This window comes from Pieris rapae, chromosome 21, assembly GCF_905147795.1.
Source record: "Pieris rapae chromosome 21, ilPieRapa1.1, whole genome shotgun sequence".
NCBI classification, from domain to species: Eukaryota; Metazoa; Arthropoda; class Insecta; order Lepidoptera; family Pieridae; genus Pieris; species Pieris rapae.
Genome location: NC_059529.1, coordinates 1,578,703 through 1,602,049, shown reverse-complemented (window position 1 = coordinate 1,602,049; position 23,347 = coordinate 1,578,703). Strand labels below are relative to the sequence as shown.

At 32.1% G+C, this 23,347-nt stretch overlaps 2 protein-coding genes across 4 annotated transcripts in view; one reads left to right on the top strand and one right to left on the bottom strand.

Annotated features, from left to right (window-relative positions):
- Nucleotides 1-667: 667 nt before the first annotated feature.
- On the bottom strand, nucleotides 668-17,182 carry LOC110997718 (inositol-3-phosphate synthase). The gene is made up of 12 exons (XM_045632915.1): nucleotides 16,844-17,182; nucleotides 16,459-16,631; nucleotides 16,206-16,318; nucleotides 15,288-15,445; nucleotides 7,243-7,376; nucleotides 6,401-6,521; nucleotides 6,033-6,183; nucleotides 5,218-5,309; nucleotides 4,038-4,146; nucleotides 3,256-3,432; nucleotides 2,145-2,320; nucleotides 668-1,426 (listed from the first exon to the last, which is right to left on the bottom strand). The coding sequence occupies exons 1-12, from the start codon at nucleotides 16,964-16,966 to the stop codon at nucleotides 1,328-1,330; spliced, it is 1,626 nt and encodes a 541-aa protein (XP_045488871.1). The 5' UTR covers nucleotides 16,967-17,182; the 3' UTR covers nucleotides 668-1,327.
- A 1,891-nt stretch (nucleotides 17,183-19,073) lies between these two features.
- LOC110997724 (zinc finger and BTB domain-containing protein 44) overlaps nucleotides 19,074-23,347 on the top strand; it is a 48,909-nt gene continuing 44,635 nt past the window's right edge. For all 3 annotated transcript variants that reach the window (XM_045632870.1, XM_045632871.1, XM_045632869.1), the window contains exons 1-3: nucleotides 19,074-19,229; nucleotides 19,502-19,695; nucleotides 19,915-20,218. In XM_045632870.1, the coding sequence (XP_045488826.1) occupies nucleotides 19,502-19,695; nucleotides 19,915-20,218 (498 nt within the window). In that variant the 5' untranslated portion in view covers nucleotides 19,074-19,229. The remainder of the gene's footprint in view (nucleotides 19,230-19,501; nucleotides 19,696-19,914; nucleotides 20,219-23,347) is intronic.

Sequence of the window (23,347 nt, the reverse complement as noted above, 5' to 3'; positions counted from 1 at the left end):
GACCTCCTGTTGCCAAAATCGTAGCTTGAATCCTTCTGTTTTAAGTGAATATCCTTTTAGCTCCCTGATGTTTTGTGAAGCAGAATTCTTACTCGCCTTTTTAGAACATCTTAGACAAGCTTAATTGGATTGAGGTCAGGACTTCGAGCTGGCAAATCTAAACGACGGATCCCAATATGTTCAGTTAATGTCCCCTTTTCTACGAAATCTAACTCCGTTCCTCTGTGCAGTAAAGATTGAATTGTTTTATTTGCAAAAATTAGTTAAAGTTTTAAATTTTAATAATCAGAATAGTCATGAAAAATTGTTCCAGCAATATCAATACAATATAAAAATTTCCAAATTTTAATTTGGAACGTAATCACAAATCAGTATCATCCACATATCGATTCAAATCGCACAAATCGATTAAAAAAATTATAATAATCATTGAAATAAAAGAATATAATAAATGCCTGTTTTTTTTTTCAAAAATCGCTTAATTTAAACACTAACATAATCACTTTTGGTTGAAAAATACGAATGCTTACTGAAGACTAAACAATCTTACGATCCAAACGCAAATTAAATTATCTCCATAAGGTTTCTTTGGCATTTATATCCAAGATGTAGCTTAATTTACTGTACTTAATACGTTTTATGATAACGAAGAAATAAAACACTAAAGTTTAATTCAAAATAATATTTATTAAAAAGTGCACAAATAAACTAAATCTACACACGAAATCTACCATCTACACACAAATAATTAAATTGTTATTCATAGCCAAAACGTTGATTATATTATGAAATAAATGCATCACATAAAAATTAATACTGGTTACACTAAAAGTAATACTGATTTGCTGAAAATTTTAAATATTTTAAACACCAATGTAAATATTTCCAAATACAGCTTTTTAACTGAAATAAATAGTAAAAACATATGCCATGAAAATTGACATTTAAACAAAGTTTTAATCAAAAATATTCACTTTAAAAGCGACTATTAAATAGACCTCTTATAAAATAATAATACGAGTCTTACTCGAAACATAAATATTGTATAAAAATAATCGGCCAACGCCGATATTTATATTTCATAAAATATATCTTTGAACATAACAAAAACAGTAAAATAATAAATAATATATATGTCAACACTTAAAATATAACACTGAAAGATCTTTTGTGCTAAAGATTCGAAATGAGATTAAATAATTTTGGATATTCCGTTAGTAGATCTGTGAAAATTAGAAATAGAGTATAAAATTTAGTCTATGACATTTGACAATACATTATGGTACTGTCAAATGTCAACTAGGTAATAAATGTAAATAGAAAAAAGTTACTGGTCGCCATTTTCGTGGGCCAATTTTTGCTTCTTCACTGGCGGTGATGAAGCGAACATCGCGCCAGACTTCAAATCGGACATCAAAAACGGGACCTGGGAAAGAGTTTTCATTGTTTATTGGTACTATATAATATTAAGATGTATTTTAGATAAACGTATTTTTTTCTGAAACCTTACGGATAAATTTTATTCATATTATTGTCATAGATATATAGACAATAGATTATTGTATATCAACGACGCCATATCGTTTCATGTTTGAGAATGGCAGAAAAATTGTGTCCAATTTGTTTCCACTACATTGTTAATAACTAGATAAAAGATGGTACTCTAGCACGGATTGCTTGGAAAAGCTTGCATTGAATATTGATTTATTTTAAGTGTGAATAAATAATATAAAACAGCTATACTTAGTTTTAATTATTAAATACCTGTGCAGTTTAGGGACCGTTCAGGAAATGCATGGGCACTATGAGCTCTTTGATTTTCTTATTTGGTGATTAAGTTAAGAGTAATTATATACTTTTTACCGATATTATATACTTTTTCGAAGTTTCGTACAAAAAAAAGTTTATTTTTATTATTTTTGAGAGGTTTTCTTACTCATATTAACAAGAGGATATAAATTAAATAAAGATAAATTCCAGTACATCTGCTTATAAATCTCTACAATTTCAAATTGATACAACTCTTCAACATGTACTTGCAATTTAATTTATATGTAATATTATTCATCCAAACCAAGTATTAATCTATAAAAGACACGCAACACATAAAATTGATCCCCCTTTTGGAGGGGAAAAATCTTTACCTTATGTTCCAACTGCATATGATGGACAGGTGGAAGTGCGAGGCAGGCCCTCATTATGTTATCGATGCAGGCCCTCTGCTTGAATAGGGCGTTGACAACGGGTGTTCCCGGGGGAACTAAGGGCGCCTTCAGAAGATAGGCTAGAGGAGACAAAACCGCGTGCATTGGGGTCCATTCTGGAAATTATCATTGTGTCATGAATGGCCTAAACAGAATTCTAATATAAGTCCATTACTTGCCTACAAAATATTAACAATAAAAACTTGAGAGGTGTCAAGGGACACCCGAATGGAACGAAGTTCCTTTCGAATAATTAGTGAAGGAATTGTAACAAAATTTAATTTTTTTCAGTTATATATTTTTTTATTATTCACAAATATAATGTTATTTAAATTTAATCAGTAGTAGGCTTTAGTAATAATTGGCTTGTGGTAATTGAAGTAGGAAACATATGTTTGGAATTCTGTTTTATTTATGTCTTGAAAAAACTGCATCGATGGTACTATTTTACATTTTTCATTTCTTCATTTCTTAGAAAAGAAAAAAATACAACATCACGAGGTGTTCCCAGGCGGTCGCCCATCCAAGTACTGACCTCGCCCGACGTTGCTTAACTTCGGTGATCGGTTGAAAACCGGTGTATTATAACAACTATAGCAAAAAGTGTCGTGACAACTTTTCGTGAGAATTTTTTCCGTCTAGCCCCCATTCACAACGCGCGATAAGAAACTTCGTTCCAAAAAGAATATCATTAGTTCAATAAAAACAAAACAAAATATCATAAGTTTAAAATAGTTTCAGCCTAGCGGTGTCAAGATTAATATTAACTCGATAATTATTTAACTACTCAGTTTCAGATTCCTGTGTATTTGTTGTTAAGAGTCTGTACAGGCAAATAGTTTTAGGTTTTTTATGGCTGACTTTGCATCTAAGTTTTCTCCACTTAACGATAACTCTATAACGCCATAAAATGCTCCCATCAGTGTCGTTATATAGACTACATATATTTTGTGTACAAAATTCGTTAATTTACAACAGTTTAACGGAAGCAGAAGCGCGATTATTGTATGAAACTTTGAAATGCTCCAAAAAATACATTTGTTAACTTTACCTTGATTGACATTAGGTCTGAAAGACAGACGAGTGAACAACTCAGCCAGCACCACCAAATCCAAAATGAGTGGAACAGCCAGCAAGGAATCCTCACACGTGTTATGGACCACAATCGTATTGGTTCCGTGGAGAAGGATTTCCGAAGTATATTCGTCCATAGCTCGCTTCGAGTCACCTTAAATATATAAATACAGTGGCGCTAAAACCTTTTAAGACTAAAATATATATTTACAGTCAAAATCTGTTATAACGACATTGAAGGGACTACTCATATTTAGTCGTTATAACCGATAGTCGTAATAGCCGATAACTTATTTATTAAGAACCTAATACAGATGAATTCAGCCGGGACGATTGATGTTGGTCAATATAACTGGTATGTTGTTCTAAACGATGTCGTCGAAAACGGTTTTGACTGTATATATATATATATAATAAAGTAATATATTTCGCAGTAAAGTAGTTAAATCAGACAGTTAATTGAATCTCTAGACAGACAGATACTTAAACATTTTCGACGATGTCGATGATGATTTAAATCAAAATGCTAGGGACTTGATTGAATATCGATCTTTGATTAACTAGTCTAGAGATTCAATCAACTCTCTGATTTAACTACTTGACTGCGAAATATATTTTAAAAACATTGACAAAATAATAACATCACAATAATACAAAACAGGTGGAAATGCAAATGGGAGATCTTACTAATAAAAGCAGTTTCTTCCCAAGTAGTTTATTAAACAATTTATTTAAAAAATATATTTTTTTTTAACTTACCAACATACGGAACGTATTTTATTACAACAACGTGATCTGGCTTCTCCCCTTCCGCGTACATAATGCGATTCGATTCCACCATGTCATCCACAACGTTGCTCTTTGTTATCTATGAAAAAGTTTTTACATATTTCAAATGGGTCTTTCTTAATCACACAATTTTTGTTTGTTCTCGGCGCGAACGGTCGTCTCTTATCGACGGTCTCATTTCCCTTCAAATTCCTTTCCCTTCATCCATATCCTGTTTACTTTCAACAATGGACCCACATATATATAAACTTTTAGCAGCTTTTATCTTATGTAATGATATAAAAATTTAGATCCTATGAATAAATATCTTTTATATCTATCTCTATAAGAATTGATCTTTTATTTTATAGATTATTTTCCTTTCCTTAATTCCGTTCCATCCGATACGTTTAATTTTTTTACCCGTTTCCCTGTTTTGACCCTGGGCCACAATGCACAAAACGTGCGGGCCATAATATTAAAAAAAAATAATGGGTTTTTCATCCAGAAAGTTTGTACTTTGCGAAAGTAGGACCACGATATTGAAACAATGAATGAAGCAGGCTTTGATATGTAAAGAATTATTTATAATTTAATAAATCTAATTGCAGTCTTATAGTACGCCCGCCTCTTTCAAACGCTGTGATATAAACAGTAGAATACTATTAAAACGTACATTTATAAATATAGCATACATTTAACCCTTTAAAACAAAATATATATATATATATATATATAAAGAATTGGCCGTTGTTTTTTAGTGTTGGTTTGATTCATCATTGAGATTTCTTCTATTACTTTTAAGAATCGTAAGAATCATGGTTTTATTATTATTAACTTGTTTCAAAGTTTGAAATAATTACATAACGAATAAAAGTATTTTTCCAACCAATGAGAACAAAGCAAATGCATCAAGGGGGCGCCATCTTGGTTTTTCATTGTCAAATAAGTAAGATCTAATAGGCAAATAGTTGATCAGACTTCTGTGCCTGACACACGCCGTCGTCAGTCAGGCCAAGTCCATTGGTGCACAGCCGGGGATCGAACATACGACCTCAAAGATGTGAGGCGCCCTCTGAAGCTAAACCAACATTGCTTTTATGTACTGTAAATATGTGGACGTATTTTTTTAATGTTTTTTTTACAAAATAATTTTAAATAAATAAATTACCTCTTTGGATCGAAACTGTTTAGGAGCTGATAGATTCTTTCCATCATTGTTACCGAGGTGATTGTAACTCACGATAGATACTGGTTTTAAACCTGTGAAAAATACATTTGTAATCCATCCTTTCTTTCCTACTATAATGTATTCACTATGTCGGAATTAAAACACGTATTTACATTTGTACTAATTTACGTTTTTAAAGGTATTGAGTATAAATGCCACAAAAATTATGTTTCATATTTTAGCCTCGAATCTCAGGTACTAACTAATAACTATTCTCAATTATTTACTTTTAATTTAATTTTAATTTAATTGTTTATTTCGGAAAACAAGGTTCCATAGCAATGTTAGTAAATACAACTTAATAACTTAAATCTTAAATCTATTTTTGCATTCTTTTCTATATATTCTCTTGAGCGAAAATTTTGATATAACTCGTTTATATTTTAAGCCCAATACAGGGCCCATAAGGGGCCCTTTCGAAGCAAGAACAAGAGAAGCTTTTCTAACAACCTTACAGAAACAGCAGGTAGTTCTAGTGGGTTCATCCAGTCTCTGAATAACAGAGATTCTGGGTCGAATCCTACCATATATTCTTTTGCATAAAATTTTACTTTTTAATTCATATGTCAATTCGGACATATTTTTAGTTGACATGTGACCTGGAAAAAAATTGAGAGAGAGTAGATTCTCTCAAATCCTCTAACGCGGCCTTTTGTGGTTTTAGAGGCACCCACTATCAGATATTCTAGCCAGAAAGGAAGAGGCATTGGATTCGCAGTGTCCACTTGGGGTTTCAAAAAATAGTCCCAACTTACCAGCAGACACAAGAAAATCGACAAGCACAGATTTAAGCTTCGTCTGTCCGGACTTAAAATCATCGCCAGCAACAAAAACGCCACGTTTTTCCGCCCTTTCTACCACACCGGCGACTAATGTGTTCTGTGGCGATCCGTTTATGTAGCAACACTGAAATAACAAATAAAACACTGCTCTAAAATTAAAAAAATTAAACGACAATGGATTTCAAATTGAGGGCAGCAATGGATATCTGGACCAGTTTATCCGGAATCTGAATATCAGTGAGTTTATAATTCCTGTGTTGTTATTTTTAATAATATAGTGTGATATATGTGAATTAGTAGATATACACAAACTTCTCAAAGCAATGAATTTTATAACTTACGTTTTCATCAATAGCGGCCATAGCAAAGATTGTCGAAGGCGAAATCTCAGAATCATTTGCACGGAGCGCCTTCTCCAAATTCTCATCTGTATCGTGAACACCTTGTCGCACTTCGCAGAACCTATAATTTACATTTGCCGATGAGTAGGGATCAGATCTATAGGTTTAAATTTAATAAGTGATACCTGTCTATCATATCATATGTTCCAAAATAAACGTATTATTATTTTATTTTTATAGTTTCTTGTAATTGAATATTAATTACAAATAATACACGAAATAATACTTAAGACGTTTCATTCAAATTACATAAAAATCAATTATTACAATAATTCATTCTTAGGCACTACATAATAGGCATTATTTAGGTCAACAATGAGAAATAAATTTATAATAAAATACCTTTAATAGCCATTCTATACCAATTATATTTGTTTGTTGTTGTAATGCTAATCATATTATACATTATTTTATACACATGTTTTACAATTTTTGAAAAGAATTTTTTACGTCACGAAGATGTGCAGCGTTTTGGTGGAAGTAAAGGGAGAGAAGAGAGCTATTGAGAGAGAGTGAGAAAGAGGGAACGTCGTATCACGCACAATGCCCTACGAGAGGTGAGACAGAAAAAACGAGAAAAACACAATAGAAGAGAAAAAAGATAAGAAGAGAAAATAAGAATTAAAGAGAAAAAATACACGCTATTGCTTGATGTATTCGTTTAGTTATATTAAAACTTAAGTTGGCAATTCCATCGCATAAGTACCATATAAGTATTATTTAATAATGATTTTTTAAGGCATTAAGGAAACTCTAAAGACGATTCAAAATTTGAAGCATACCTTTCAGTATTAGCTGTCCAGAGTACAATCACCTTATCCAATTTGTTCTTGTCGCGGAAGTTCTTGATATCTGCACGAATCTGTAGGTACTGCTCGTAGCGCGTACCACCGATGAGGTTGGTTGCTCGGTCTGCCTGTAAAAAAAGCTATTTAAACCACTGTCCAAAGAGAGAAGTGCATTGACAGAGTTTTCTTGTCCGCAATTAACGCGCTCTTAGGAAAACATGAGGAAACCTAAAGATCTAAAATTGTGAGGCACAGGCTGCCTACTTGCCTTTTAAGAAGGAAAATTATTATAAAACAGATATATATATCTGTTTAGGATATATGGATAAATTAGAAGTTTTAGCGCCACTGGTTATTTTAAGAAAAAAAAACCGTTTTCTGACACTAGTAAAGCGATTTTGAACCCTGGAAACATCCAAAGCTCATCTGCACCACCAGTGGATTTCTATTATTAAGAGATGATAATGAGATGGAGACTTTGGCCGTGTGGTTCAAGTGTACTATACGATAATACTATACTACCCTGCCATCATGTCCAGGGACATTTTATATCTCACAATTATTTAAAAAAAAAACAATAAACATATTCACAAATGGCGTGTTACGTGTTACCCGCTCTTTCGGTATTGATTGCCGCCTTTATTTAGGTACTTCATATTTTATTCGCAGAACCGTTCCAGGCACGGTCTGTGCTTTATTAACATGTCCTGCAGGCCGTTACGGTCTACAGTCATCTGCATTTGTTGCTCCAGGTCGTACCTGGACTATGCGAATATAGGGCAGTGTAGAGGCAGATGTAATAAATATTTATGTTAGCGGTTGGGGGATAGTTCCGTTGATGCCAAAGGCGATCTACTCCGAATAAGTATCGCAAAATAGCGAGGAAATGCCAGAATTAAAAGGGTCACGACCAAACTTTTTAAATTCTATTGATCAATTTTTAATTATAATGTATGTTAAGATACATCTGTATGAAATAAATTAATAATACATTTTTATATGCATTGTCTGTCGTTTCGATGTTACACGCGACGCAGATAATCTGACCCAGCAACAATTACAATAAATTTACATTCTAACACACGTGTATAATTTAAATTTTAAACATCCACCATACATAATAGATTATGGAAAATCACAGCTAAGATCTATTCATTTTCTACACATGTATTTTCATACTAACTGATTAACAGCGTGCAGTAGCCTCGTTTGTTAAAAAACTAAGTTGGACATAATGTACGCATTATAATATGTTCAAGAATAGCTCCTTCAACCAAACTGGTTGATTGAAGAATTTACGCAGACCTTCAACTACCCCGTATATATATTTCGTATTCCTACACCTGACATAAACTTTAAACAACAAAAACAATTAATATACTAAACATATCGCCAACCTGTAATACATAATTAATATGTATATATAAAAAGAATAAATACTTTACTTACGAATTCAAACAATAAAATGATTAAATACGGTTGTGCTATGTGATGGTGTGAAAGTGAGGGTATGTACGAAGGTACCCCACATACAGTGGGGGGAAATCATGAATTAACGCTAAGGACATTCATAATACTCCTTTTAAGCCTTTTCTGCGATGGCTTAAACAAAAAAAAATACGTTTATTTGGTACATAAGATCATCAAGGTATCACTAATGCCTCCTCATTAAATTCGAACCTGTAGGCATCCCTACTCATCTGCAAAGAGGACAGAGGGTGTAGGCCGAGAGAAAACGCCGGCGTAAAAAACTCTCGATACTCTTTTTAAAAAAGCAAATCATCAAACTATACTACAACATTTAAAACAAATATAGCAAAAATTATTAAAAGTAGCCTGTCCAGCACTAGTCCCAGGCCCTTTTATCAACTAGATAATCGCTTTTTAAACTTCATAGTAAGCCTTTTTACACAGCTTTTCTTTAATACATTTCTTAAATTTATTAAAAGGCAGAGATAAAAGAGCCTCTGGGATTTTATTAAAGAAGAGTATCCCTTTTCCCAAAAAAGAATTACTAACTTTAGATAGTCTAGTACGGGGAAATTGCAGCATGCGTTTGTTCCAAGCCAAGTTTTTGTACAAGTCAAGGCAAATAGTATAAATTAATTAAATTTGTACATTTATTTCTCTAAACAAACAATAATATTTTTATTACATTCACAAAAAGGGTAATTAAATACTTTTTACTGCATTTAGTTCTCAATTCTTAAAACACCTAAAACCCATATTATATTCAAACGTATATAAATTCCACATGTATAGAAATTATAGAAACCATAGATAGACAAACATTGTTAAGCGGATATGGAATTTTCCAAACAGCGGCATCCGGTGAAGTGTCAAATGTCAGATTAAGCTGAAATCGATAGTTGTTTTAAAAACATCTGTAACAAGACACCTCTATTTCATAGAATCGCTTTCTTTGCAATGACCTCGATTTTTCTTTTTTCTGAACGAGCATAAATTAAATTTGCTAATTTAATTTAACAAACGATATATTAATTCTAAAATTATAAATATAATGCATGATACCAAACATTATTTTACCTTTAAAAAGTTATATTATCCCTGAGTAACAGAGATATTGTGAATATTGAAAATTGGCTAGTGTCTGTTAGAGAAAATAAATAAATAAATCAGTAACGATTTCTGAAGCTGCTGAAGTCAGAATTCTGTGCCTGACACACGTCTTCTATGCTCTAATGCAAATCCATTGGTGCACAGTCGGAAATCGAACCTACGACCTCAGGAACGAGTTGCACGCTAAAGCCACTTGACCAACACTGCTTCCTATAAGGGGCAGAACAATTCTACATGTCGATTGACTCTTTTTATTAAAGAGCCTTTTCTTTTATTGTTACCAAACCAATCGACTCCCAGAACGTCTCCCTTCTATCCCAATACGAAAACAATTGAACCGTGGAAACAATAACGATAAAGCCAATTATGATAAAAAAAACATTCACACGTCGTAGAAGTGAAACCTTCAAAAATTTTGGTTTCAAGATGTACGAATGTAATTTTAATTTTTAAGTGTAATAATATATAAAAACAATCACGGTCCCTACAACCTCTTTAGGTCTAGGTCTCATATTTCTGAATTTGTTACATGATCATTTTTCAATCTAATAGGCAAGTAGGTGTTCTGTGCCTGACACACCCTATCGCCTTTTTGGGACAAAGACATGTCGACTTCCTCACGATGTTTTCCTTCACAGGTGTTGTTGATTGTTGTTCGAATGTTAAATGCGCAAAGAAAGAAAGTCCATTGGTGCACAGTCGGGTATTGAACCTACGACCTCACGGATGACAGTCAAATGCTGAAACCACTAGGCCAATACCTTTTAAGTTTAATATCAATTTTATGAAATTATTCGAGTTGCGTAGAATGATATGGCTATACGTAATAATGAATAAACCCCGTAAATGTACGCGACTTTCGATTTTACACGCAGCAATATCTATACGGCCTCCTAGCGTGACGGGTTCAGGGAAATGGGTCAAGGGCGACTCTGACCTCGCACAACAAATCGGCTAAAAATAACTAATCGATAACCGATAACCACCCGTCAAAGCAACAGTTTGTTATTCGGAACGCTGTCGGCCCACAAAAGTTTTACTCATAGGACAATATATAGCGAACTATACTTTTCTAGGTAAGAGTCTCTTAACGCCCGAACACAATAATTAATTAGATTGAAAACAATCTCAGATTGTGGATCAGACCGTGACAGAGACAATCCATTTTTGGCGAAGGATAGAAGTCATTCTCTTCGCTCTTTACACTCATATTTGATAATCAATATAAACCACATAAAAACATAAAGTAAATAAAACCGTATAAATAATATTAAAATATACATGTCTATGTGTAAAACATCAATTTTTAATTATTTAAAACCTGGTGTAACTTAAAATCTTAAGTAATAAATAAATCTTTAAAAAAATACGACCTCCTTCCACTAATCATACAAGGCAATGTGGCAGAAAGAGACCTGGCCGCAGACGCACGTCCTGGTTGGAAAACTTGAGACAATGGTTTGGTCAAAGCACCAAGTCATTGTTTAGAAGTGCGGCATCCAAAATTAAAATAGCGATTATGATCGCCAACCTTCGCAAGGCGATGGCACTATAAGAAGACTTTAAGAAGATTATTTGATTAAAAATATCCATGTGCGCATACATATCTAATGAAGTTGGGATTTTGCCATTTCTACGTTTTGTCTTCTCGATTTGTACCAGGAATTCATAAATGTTTGGATCTAAACACGTGCAAACTATTAAGATTTATCACGCGCCCAGGAATAGAATATTTAGTAAACACTAGACATTGAAATACAATTAGATTTTATACAAGATGAACAGGACTTGCCATAAAATCATGAAAGGTTGAAAAATTACTCAATAAGACGTATGTGCACGCTGGCATTCAAACGCACTGTCTTAGATTGAATAGCGCAGAATTACTAGGCTTTTAAAATCAGTGTAACTATACTAAAGCAACTTAATATTTCATTTTCTGTTAAATTTTTAGCTCTGACAACTACTCTGAAACTAAGATTTAAATATGGCTGAAACCTCGACCATATTTTCTTTTCTTGTTCCCAATATGACAGATTCCTTACAATTACTACGTGTTCCGTTTCTGATTTCATCTATTATTGTAATATAATCGTTACATACAAGGAATTGAATTATCGTTAAAAACAAATATCAAATATTTTTGGAAGTACACGTCTACACTAAAACAGACTAACTTAGGATACCCTAAACTAATAAAATATGGCAGTATTTCATCTGACGACCCTAAACAAATAGTTGAGCTATTTTCAAACTATTTTCAGTCAGTATTTGAATCTCAAACTGACTTAGGTGGAGGCACTATGTACACCGTTGATGAGAGCCTTTCCAGTAACTCTCAGATCCTTCTGAATAATTTATTTTTCGACAAAGATGAAATCAGCAAAGAATTATTTTTGCTTGATCCAAATAAAGGTCCTGGTCCAGATCAAATTAGACCAGTTTTTCTTAAGCGTACATATCGGTCATTATGTGCCCCCTTACAGATTATTTTCAATAAGTGTATGTCCAGTGGCACATTCCCTGACTGCTGGAAATTATCTTACATAACGCCTATCTTTAAGGGTGGTGAAAGGAGCGATGTCGAAAATTACCGACCGATTTCAATACTCTCTGCAATCCCTAAAGTTCTGGAAAGATTAGTTCACCAACGCATTTATTCCAGTCTAAGGCATGTTATTATAGACCAACAGCACGGATTTGCAGCTGGTAAATCTACTCTCTCAAACCTCCTTGTTTTCAGTAATTATATTTTTAACGGTTTAGATAATAACCACCAGATAGACACAATCTACACAGACTTTCAGAAGGCATTTGATAAAGTTGACCATATGATGCTTTTACAAAAGCTGTCTTTTAATGGTATTAAGGGCAATCTTTTAAGATGGTTTACAGCATACCTACATAATCGTGTTCAATCGGTGGTTATAAATGGGTTTACTTCTTCTCAAATAGTAGTGACATCCGGCGTCCCCCAGGGCTCCATTCTTGGGCCGTTGCTCTTTTCCTTATATATTAATGACATATCCAAATGTTTCTTACACTGCAATTACTTGCTCTACGCAGACGATTTAAAGTTATACAGAAAGGTAGTTACACTTTCTGACGTGAAACTTATCCAGGAGGATCTCGATAGGCTTGATGACTACTGCCAGATAAACAAATTATTCTTGAAATATAGTAAGTGTCAGCATATCGTGTTTACAAGAAAAACACATAACACAATCACCGCCAACTTCACCCTTGGATACCATGCCCTCGAACGTGTGCGGTCTGTAAGGGATCTTGGTGTCCTTTTTGACTCCAAATTAACCCTAGATAAGCACATAGGCTTAATTATTAATAAAGCCTACCGCATGTTAGGTTTCATAACACGAGTCACCAGACCCTTCAAAGACAAAACCACATACATCCACCTTTATAGGACGCTCGTGCAATCCCAGTTGGAGTACGCCTGTCCAATCTGGAATCCGCATTACGCTATATATGTCGCACAACTGGAGGCTGTACAAAAGAAATTTTTACGCATTTTAAATTATCGGATGAATAGTGGTAGGGCTAATTACAAGGAACTTTTAAAAAGATATAAATTACCTTCTCTGAGTACTAGGCGTAATCTAATAGATTGTGTCACAGTGAGAAAAATATGCGTAAATGAAATAAGTTGTTCAGATCTTCTTGAACTCATACCATTTAATGTTCCTGCCAGGTCTCTACGCTTACATAGAACTTTTAATTTTCAGACTCCCAGAACCAACATTGGGTTCCGCGAGCCTCTTCACAGGATGTGTTCTTCCTTAGATTCAATCAAAAACATTGACCCTTTTTCGCACTCCACTACTGCTTTGTTTAAGAATAAAATAAAGCAACTCTTAATGTCTTAACTTAATATTACTTTTATGTGTGTTGTTGTCATGTATTATTTTTTGTATCATATATAAGTGTAACCTGTTGTAGATGCATCCAGTGTGTTTGTATTTGTTTTATTTTTGACTGTGTTTTATTAAGGATGTCTCTGTTTGGTTTCCCAATAAATAAATAAATAAATAAATAAATAATTCATTCATAATTAATAACAATATTAATAATTAATAGATATATTATATTTTAACTAGCTTATCCCTTTTTTCTTTTGTTATGTTTTTTTATTTCTTCTCGAGTACTTGAAACTAGTATAAATTTTGCAATAAAACTTTAAAAAAAATGAACACAATAGATATACAATGTATATAACGGTAAATCTTTAGCGCATGCACTCTTGTATCGATTTCAGACCCACACAATATTACTATAAAAGCTTTTATGATTAAGCTCAATATATCAACTATAGTTAAATATATGAAAGGGAATTGAAGACAGTGGGTGACGCAAATATAAATTTAATTGCTAAATATCTATTCTATGGATCTAGAACAATATTTAAATTTATGTCTATGCGTACGCTGAAGAGACAAAATATTTTTCCAAATAAACACTTTTGTCGAAAAAAGTAAAGTCAGTAGAGTTTATTAATTCCTGCAATGAAAAAAAATCATTTCTGTTTTTTTGATATGCTAATTAAATTTAGATACAAATTAAGGTAAGGTATTCAGACCAAGGTGGTCAAGATTATTATATAAAAATAGCTACTCTTTCCCAGTATATTGTTGCCCATTCAGTAGACAGTAGATAACATAGACTATTAGTTCTTTGTCAGTTTATTAAATGAAATTGCCTGACAGAAAACAATGAGTTGTGTCGTCTTATTCTTATACTATTGGAATGGAAATGGAGTGGAAGAGATAGCATGAATGGCGCCGTGGGGTTTTAGTGGGTATGCGCAGTGGCAGTGGTAGGCACAACCAGAAAACCGTACCGCGGCAGGGTCTGCGTAACGCATTTCCCCACGAAAACAAAAACTGTGGAAGAGATGCTACATCTTCCACAGTACAAACAAGCCTTCACGAGACTGACGGCAGGGATCCACCAAAAGATTATTTATTTATTGATTTTGTACTCCTACAGCTAACACAAAATACGTATACATAATAGCAAACGAATACACCGAGAACATAGCCACAGATGGAATACATGATACATTATATAACAAAAAGATTTACAAAAGGGAACAAAGAAACAAACAAATTATTTCAAAAAATCACGTTAATAATACATTTTGTAAATATATTTTAAAACGCCACATAAAGTATAGCTTCGTCGTAAATGCTTACTCAATTCTTCTATCCAATTTCAATTATTTAGGGTTTACGAAATAAACGTATTTTTGTAATTATGAAGACGATTAGTAATCATTTTTATTTTATGTAATAGACATTAGTAGATGTGGTACAGGCATTATACCTTATTAATATTATTTATTTTATAATATTTAGTAAAAATGGAATTTTAAAATAATTTCTGAAATCGTAATTTCTTTGGGAAATCCCCTGTTCTATGTTAGTAAGTTAAGTTTATCATACCTGATTAGCGGCAATGAAGTCTGGGTCATAAATAGCTGGTCTAGGCTTCATAGCTGACATCTCTTTCTTCAACTTCTGCTGAAGATCATAGTCGATAACTTTGGCCCGTACCATTGACTCGGCAAGGTTCAAAGGACTTATGTCCCATCCATCAATAACTGTAATTTAATATCATATTAAAAATAAAGAAGTGTTGAACTATTGTAGGAATTAATAAATGAAAACACACCCTTTCAACCTCTAACAACCATTTTGTAAGTTTGATTGAACTTAAAGCTTGATGACCAGATTATAATTGCCTAATCCTGACTATTAACGGGACTTTGCTTGCATTTTTTCAATAATCTTTTTGTCTTATATATCTAAAAATATTTTTACATAAACATCAAGAAAATTAAGACATATGTCTCATAATTTTTTATGTATCCATTAGTATGCTATTGTATTAAATTATTTTTAATTTATATTTTTTTTACAATCTCAATTTGAAATTCATATCCATGAATAAGTTGACAAGTCATCAAAATTATTTACTTAGTTTGTTTAATTTGGCATGATATTAGAATCTGCAAGTTTTATATTTGCAGTTAGAATATTTACTGATATGGTCACCCTATAATTTTCTGCAATCACATCTTTTAAGAATTGAAAAAGTATGGCTTACTATTCCTGACTTAATAATGACCTTTTAAGGTCTGGGTCTTAGATTCCTGTATCGTGATTATTTGTTGTTATAGGCAAGTCGGTGATCAGTCTTCTGTGTCTGATGCACATACACATAGAATTTTTGTATCTAAAGCATGCGCACATAGACAAAAAGTACCTTTATGGACAGCTGGGGCTTGAAGCTATAAACTCAGGGACTAAAACCTCCAGGTTAGTATACAATTTAATATCTTGGTAGACTATCATTCTTACCTAGATCATCTGGATTTACCATAGGTAACAGTTGGGACATTTTGACAAATACATCATTCCCTTTTTCATCTAGTCCTAGACGAACTGTAGATGCTTGAGTGATTGATCCAAACCTGGGTCAAGTTTAAAATTGTGTTGGTTTAAAATTATTAAATTTATAGTATAATTCACTATGAAATAACTTCATAATTTAAGTGGAAAATTTAAAGTAATTTGATTATTTTCCATATATCCATTTGCACTACAAACTTACCAGTTAGAATCTAGTTTTCCATTCCTTGTATTCCATGACAGTTGATGCCTGTTGGCCAATACTGCAGCTGTAAAGGTGGATCCATTATTTCCACCCCAACCTACTAACATGACACCAACTCTGCCAATCTTCCTCTCTGTTTTAATTTGAAGTGATGTTCGGTATGGTTTTGCCTAAAATAAAAATAATATTACGTGTTTAGATTTCGTACTAAATTTATATATGCACTTCATTTATATAGTTAATTTCTACGAGCCCACGATAGACACATATATTATTAATACAAAAAGAAGCATTCTGAAAGTTCGAAAATATTTGAGGCAGTAATTAATAGTGCGCCGACAAAAGCAGCCGGTTCATGCCAAAACATTTTTAATAATCTTACCACTAGCTCATTTTTATTTCTAGTTACAAGAGTATCCTCGTATTCATAGTCTGAGTAGATAAAATCGTCAGTATATTTAATATTTGGTGAGGAAACAATCAAATTAGAAGTTGTATCCATCATTTTAATTCGGAAAACTGAAAGAAACTTAAATTAAGCGAACAATTTATATTTAAAATGAATATTATATTTTTCCGAATCTTAACAAGCAATTAAAGAGCCTTGTTTCTGTTATTTAACTCGAGTTATCAAAGCAAACTCCTTTGCTAGGTACAAGCTAATTTAACTGAAGTGGATGTACGTGAATCACTAACACAAACCCACGTATGACTATTGACAAATTTGTTTGAAAAATAGTTTTAATACTTCCACTTGAAAGTGACTGTTCGAATCAAATTTGATAACTGACATGTCAAAAGTAGAAGTGTCATTTATTGTCCATCGTCAAGATCATTATAATCATTAAGATAGATTCGCATACTGTGGAAAACACTTTCGTTAGCATTATTAAGAAATTTAAAAAAAATTGTACCTTGTTATTCATAAGCTTTTCTAGATTCCATGGTTAATTGTGTAAAAAATCTACTTATACATGTTGTTATCAAGATAACTGACATGTATAAGTAGATTTTTTAAATAACATAATATTGTTTAAACCATTTGAACAGTCAGTCAACCCTTTAATCTGTGTTTAGTAGATACGTGAATAAAGGTCATAGATAATAAATTCATATACCATCTGTAGTAATTTTGAAGCTAGATTCTAGACTAAATCGGTTCGATAGTGACGCTTATTACGGAGTAGTCTGTGAATGGCGCAAAGTTGAAATTTTTAAATCGAACATGTTGACGTCAAAGTCAAAAAGCCTAACAAAAAATAACGTTCTAAACTTAAAAAAATGTCGCTAGGGATGAAAGAACAAACTTACCTCAACTTGCCAAAGGATGATACTTATTTAATGATTACTACAGTAGAAAACGACTAAGAATAAACCTAGTAAAAATAAGAATTTGGTATTTTAGATTGGTTTTTATATATGTACGTTCATTTTATTACTGATTCGTAGTAGTATTAGCCGTCGACATGCATATACTTATTTACATAGTCCCTGTTAAATCTTAGTCGTCTTTGTCCTCTTATTACAATAAAATAATGTATTTTTTAAATATCATACATTTATGTCTTAATAGGTAAGAAATGTGTAATATTTATAATAATTTGTATACAAATGTAAGAATTTTTCAACTATATAACCGCATTAAAAAGTTTGAACTGTATATGCAGTTGCTATTTTTATACAACATGCAATCGTATAAAATAGTTCTAGTCTAAAAAAGAAAGGTTATGTAACTAGATATACAGACAAAGTAAACCGTATATCGGATAATGAAGAAATATTATTCATGCAACCGCTCATGCGCCCTTCTCTCCACGTCTATAATATTAAATATGTATTATAAAATAATGTGAAGCTAACACAATATTACGTAGTTCATAGCTAGTAGCTACAGCACCATTGCACCCATATATTGTAAATGTTTCATTAATGTTATATCCATATTCGTATAGTTACATTTCTGGTTTCACCCTCTCCCCGCGCCATGCACCATAATATTAAATGTAATATTGTTATACGTTGTTTTGTTTGTAGAGATGCATTCTGCAGCAGGTACTTAAATGAAAGGATGGAATCTAATAAAAAGAAGACGGTTTGGATCCATCTATTACAACTATTGCCTATGTGTGGGTAAAATTTTATGCATGTTGTGAGGAGAGATTCAAGTACTTTTTACACACATACTTCCCACCCGACAATTTTATTATTAGGAAGAGGCCCATGTTGGGTTGAAATAAAATAATTTAACCTTCACAATTATCGTTGTATATTTAATAAAATTATTTTTTTTTTGTTAAAATACAATGTATTAAATAATTATAATGTAACTTTATAGAATGGTTGCTTAATTCGCAAATTTACAATAATTTTAAGCAAGTGGTAGGTAAATATAAAGTAAGAAGTAACTATAAAAAAGTATTTAAATTCCAAAGACGTTTATAATTTGTAACGTTATCCGCAACAAAAATGAAAAAAATTAGTATGTACTTCGCGTTATTAATGTATACGTGCAGCAGTGTACATTTATATACTTGTATATATTTAATTACGGTATAATAAAGCATGCGGGGGGGCGAGGCGGCGCGCCGCGCTCTCATATTCCGTATATTGATTGTGCGAGGGGGCCGGGGCAAGGAGGGGGCCACGGCGTGCCCCACTCTGTTTTTTACGACACGGCTTTCTGTGTAACATAATAAGTATTTAAAAATTTTTGTGAAATGTTTCGGTGTTATTTGTAAAAATTCGGGAAGTGGAAAATAGGAAACGAGGTGAGAAATTTTCACTGGGCTGCTTTAAGTCATAATTATCGTTTTACCGAATATAATATAAATAAAATTTTATAGCTCTAAATTCCGTCGGCGCGTACCTACAGTATTACACTGTCATACCGCGTACGTATAGTGTTTTTTTACGGGCATCGTTCTAAAAATAAGTTGTAATAATTATAATTTTATGTAGCGGTCGCAGCTCCGAGGGGTTTCTGTAGATTTTTCATAAGTTGTGAATTATTAGTGAGTGATAAGTGTTTGTGGTGGTGCAGATGCAGGGGCTGGTGAGTGACAAGACGTTCCACCTCAAGTGGAACAACCACCTGCAGAACCTGAGCCAGCTGTTTACGACGATCTATTCGTCGTCGGCGCTCGCAGACGTTACCCTGTCATGTCGCGATGGCACCCTCAAGGCTCACAAACTGGTCCTCTCGGCTTGCAGCCCTTACTTCGAACAAATTTTCAAGTGAGTCACATCAATAAACACGCAGCCATCATTCATTTTTCTCAGAAATGAACAATTTGCTAATTAAAATTTTATGTTGTGAGGAAATATTTTCGTTACATAAGTAAATAAAATTAAATTTGTTTTAATTTTATCAAATTATGATAAAGTAATTCAACAATATGTTGATAAATTGTATTTAAATTGTAATTGATAATTTATTATAATTATTTTTCATAGGGACAATCCCTGTCAGCATCCAACAGTGATATTGAAGGGTATACCTTTCTCGGAGATCAATCTGTTGGTAGAGTTTATGTACAAGGGTTCAGTGGATGTCCAAGAGTTGGACTTGCAATCTTTGATGCACACAGCCTCTGAGCTAGAAATCAGAGGACTGGCATATGAGGCTCGTGATAATGCTGCACAGTTACTGAATGTGAATCTAGAATACCCTGCCTACACACAGACAACAACCACCTCAACGGTCACAACATCACAATCATTTCAACAAAACCGTACAGATGTCGAGAGATTAAAACAGGTAAGTCTTTTTGCCATATTTAATATTTGTAGGACTTTAATGTTAAACTGCTTAATAGTCATCAGTGTAGTTGTTGTAATAAATTAATATTCCATGACAAATAATTATGGAAGACATTGTCCCTCTTCAAATTATTTGAGAAACCTAAATTTTTAATGTGTTAATTAATTTGTTTTTTTTGTAATAAATTGGGACAGTGATTAAAGATCAGAGCTTGACTTAAGTGAAAGAAATTTTTTTGAATAAAGTTTACAGATGACAGTTAATAACCATTAAGTTAATACAGAAGTAATACTGCTTTTTTATAATTTACTAAAGATTCAAAATATTGCATTGAATTTAGGTTTATAGGTGAATTCAAGTTTTAATGTTCTGTACATATATCAACGCTTAACAATATATAATACAATTGAGACATCAATTGTCATAAAAATTGAATATCATAATTAATTAAAAGACTAGAACTAATCTAGAGTTTAATAAATCATAAAAAGCTTATTTTGTTTAACAAGTGAAATTTTAGTCATAATATTGCTAACATTTTATAAAAAAATATGTTTTAAGACTGTTATGGCTAATTGCTTGAATTTATTAATATAAAATAGAGTTTAAAATTAATTACTGGTTTGCTATAATTAAAAATAGGGTTTACTCATGATTTAAAATACAATAAGTGTGTGACTATACCATATACAGGTACATTAATGGGAAGTTATAAATAATTATTGGTTCACTGTATTGGAACCTCTTTGATTGCTTTAGTTTTTGAGGCAATTTTTTTCCCCACGTGGGAATTGCAAACTATTATATTGTTATAATCTATGACATACAAATGAAATTATTGTAGATGGTTTGCATGAGGATTTTTAACAATATATTTTTTATAGATACTGTTCTCATAGACTCTAGAGTCACTCATAGACAATATTGTTCAAACTTTTTTCTCATTATAGCTGGCTTAAATAAAATCTCCAACACAATAAAACTGGTTTTAAAATATAGGAGTTTAAAAGTAGGGTTTCTAACAAATAAAAATAGTAAACTGTAAAAGGCGCATTGGCAATGAAATTTGAAAAAAAGTAAAACATGAACTGTGGAACACTCAAACCAGACTGGGAAGTCTAAAATAAAACATTCATTGTTCTGCCCGAGTAATGCTAATGACTTGCACGGATTTATAGTTAAACAATATTAGCTATACTTTCTATAAATTATATATATACATATGTATGTATAATATGATAATTATTATTATACTAATATAAAGATGAACAATTTATAAGGCAGTTTTTGTTGCGCACTACTTGTATGTGAAACCAGCTGCCCACGAAAGTAATTCCTAACCAACTTAGTTTATAAGAAAAGAGCGTACCAATTCTCAATAGACCGACAACGCACTCGCGGGCGGAGTACCCGTTTGCAACCCTCGCTGTTATATACAATAAAAAATTTAATAGCTACTGAACTAAATTTAAAAAATCTATATAATTTTTTGAATTACTATATATATAATTATGATATATTTAGCTGAGACTACAAATTAATGTAAAATTTCTTAAAACAGTCAGAATGTAGTGTAGTGTAGTGTACATTAGAACATATTCAAGAGTTTTTTATTTTATTTTAAATTTATTTTATAACACAGCTATAAATGAATTTTAATTAATATTGTTCATGTGTAAGCGTTGCTGTTCAATTCTTCTCGTAATTAAATCTATTTTTCATTAACAACTAAGATACACATTAAATTATTATGTATGTACTAAAAACAATTACAAAAACATTTTTAATGTTGCCACGACCTCGTTTTTAATTCAATTAATTATTACACACATCTAAATGTACAAAAATTTTCCAATTTAGATTTTACCACTGCGATGACGCCATGTTTTCTCGTAAATTATCATTAAATAAATATGACGTAAGCGATTTTCAGATATAGATCATACTTTGTATATTTATGAATTTTAAAACTGATGTGATTTTGATGAAATATGTTAATAAATATATTTTTATTAGGGATATCAGATACATGTATCACTTATTCCACGTCATTAAATTTGTATCGGTATCCATCCCCCTACTCATCGACAAAGAAGACAGAGGTGTAGGCTGAGAGAAAAAGCCGGTGTAAAAACTCTATATTAAATATGTTTTATATAGTTAAATGAATAGAATTGGTCTAATTGTGATCCTCGATTATAAGGAATCCACGTTTGGTCCCCATTACAAAGGGTCTTATGGCATCCTCCAATAGCGTTTTTTCCTTACGCGCACAGCAACATGATCCAAAGTTTGAAGTACTTTTTTGTCTTGTTTTGTTTCGTTCTACTTAATAATAAAATATTTAATTTTATTTACCTCACTCATACTTTAATTATAAATAATATTTGCAAGTGAAAATATAGCGTCAGGAATCTAAGTCTAACATAGTCCCTTTTTTTTAATAATAGTTGTGACGGAAACGGTTAATTAATAAAAATTGTCTTTAATAGCTTTAAACATTTTTATACACTTGGCAGATGATTGGTAAATTGAATTAAATGATGTAATAAGACAATGAGTCACATTTCACGAATATAATTTAATTTTGTGTTATGGTGACTGGAATACGGATAACGTCTTTTGTTGTTAGTCTAACATTGAATATAGTATGTCGTTATTAAAGGATTTGTTTAAGGACATTCCAAATTTATATAAACAACGAACTTTTTAGTAAATTATAGCTGCCCCTGTGAACTTCGTTTTGCCTAAATATAGGTTTTGGTAAGTCTTTTCAGTAGCTACATACCAACATATTAAATATTTGCTAAATAATCAATTATTTTTAGAGTACCTTCCTTAGAGCTAAAGAAAACAAAACTATAATTGGTCCAGCCACCTTCTTCAAGGATTTAAAGACATTCAAAAATGTTTACTTTACCTCCTTTTTAGTAGATTCATTCCATATGAATCATTTGGCGGTGTCACCCCATATCGTTTTCCATATTAAAAAATTATGTAATAAATAATACTATTTTTCTCCACATAAAAACCTTCCTAAGGGTTCAAAAAACTGGTACTTACTGCTCTAGCCGTCTTCGAGAATAACGCTTAGCAACATATTTTGCGATTTAGTTTGATTTATAT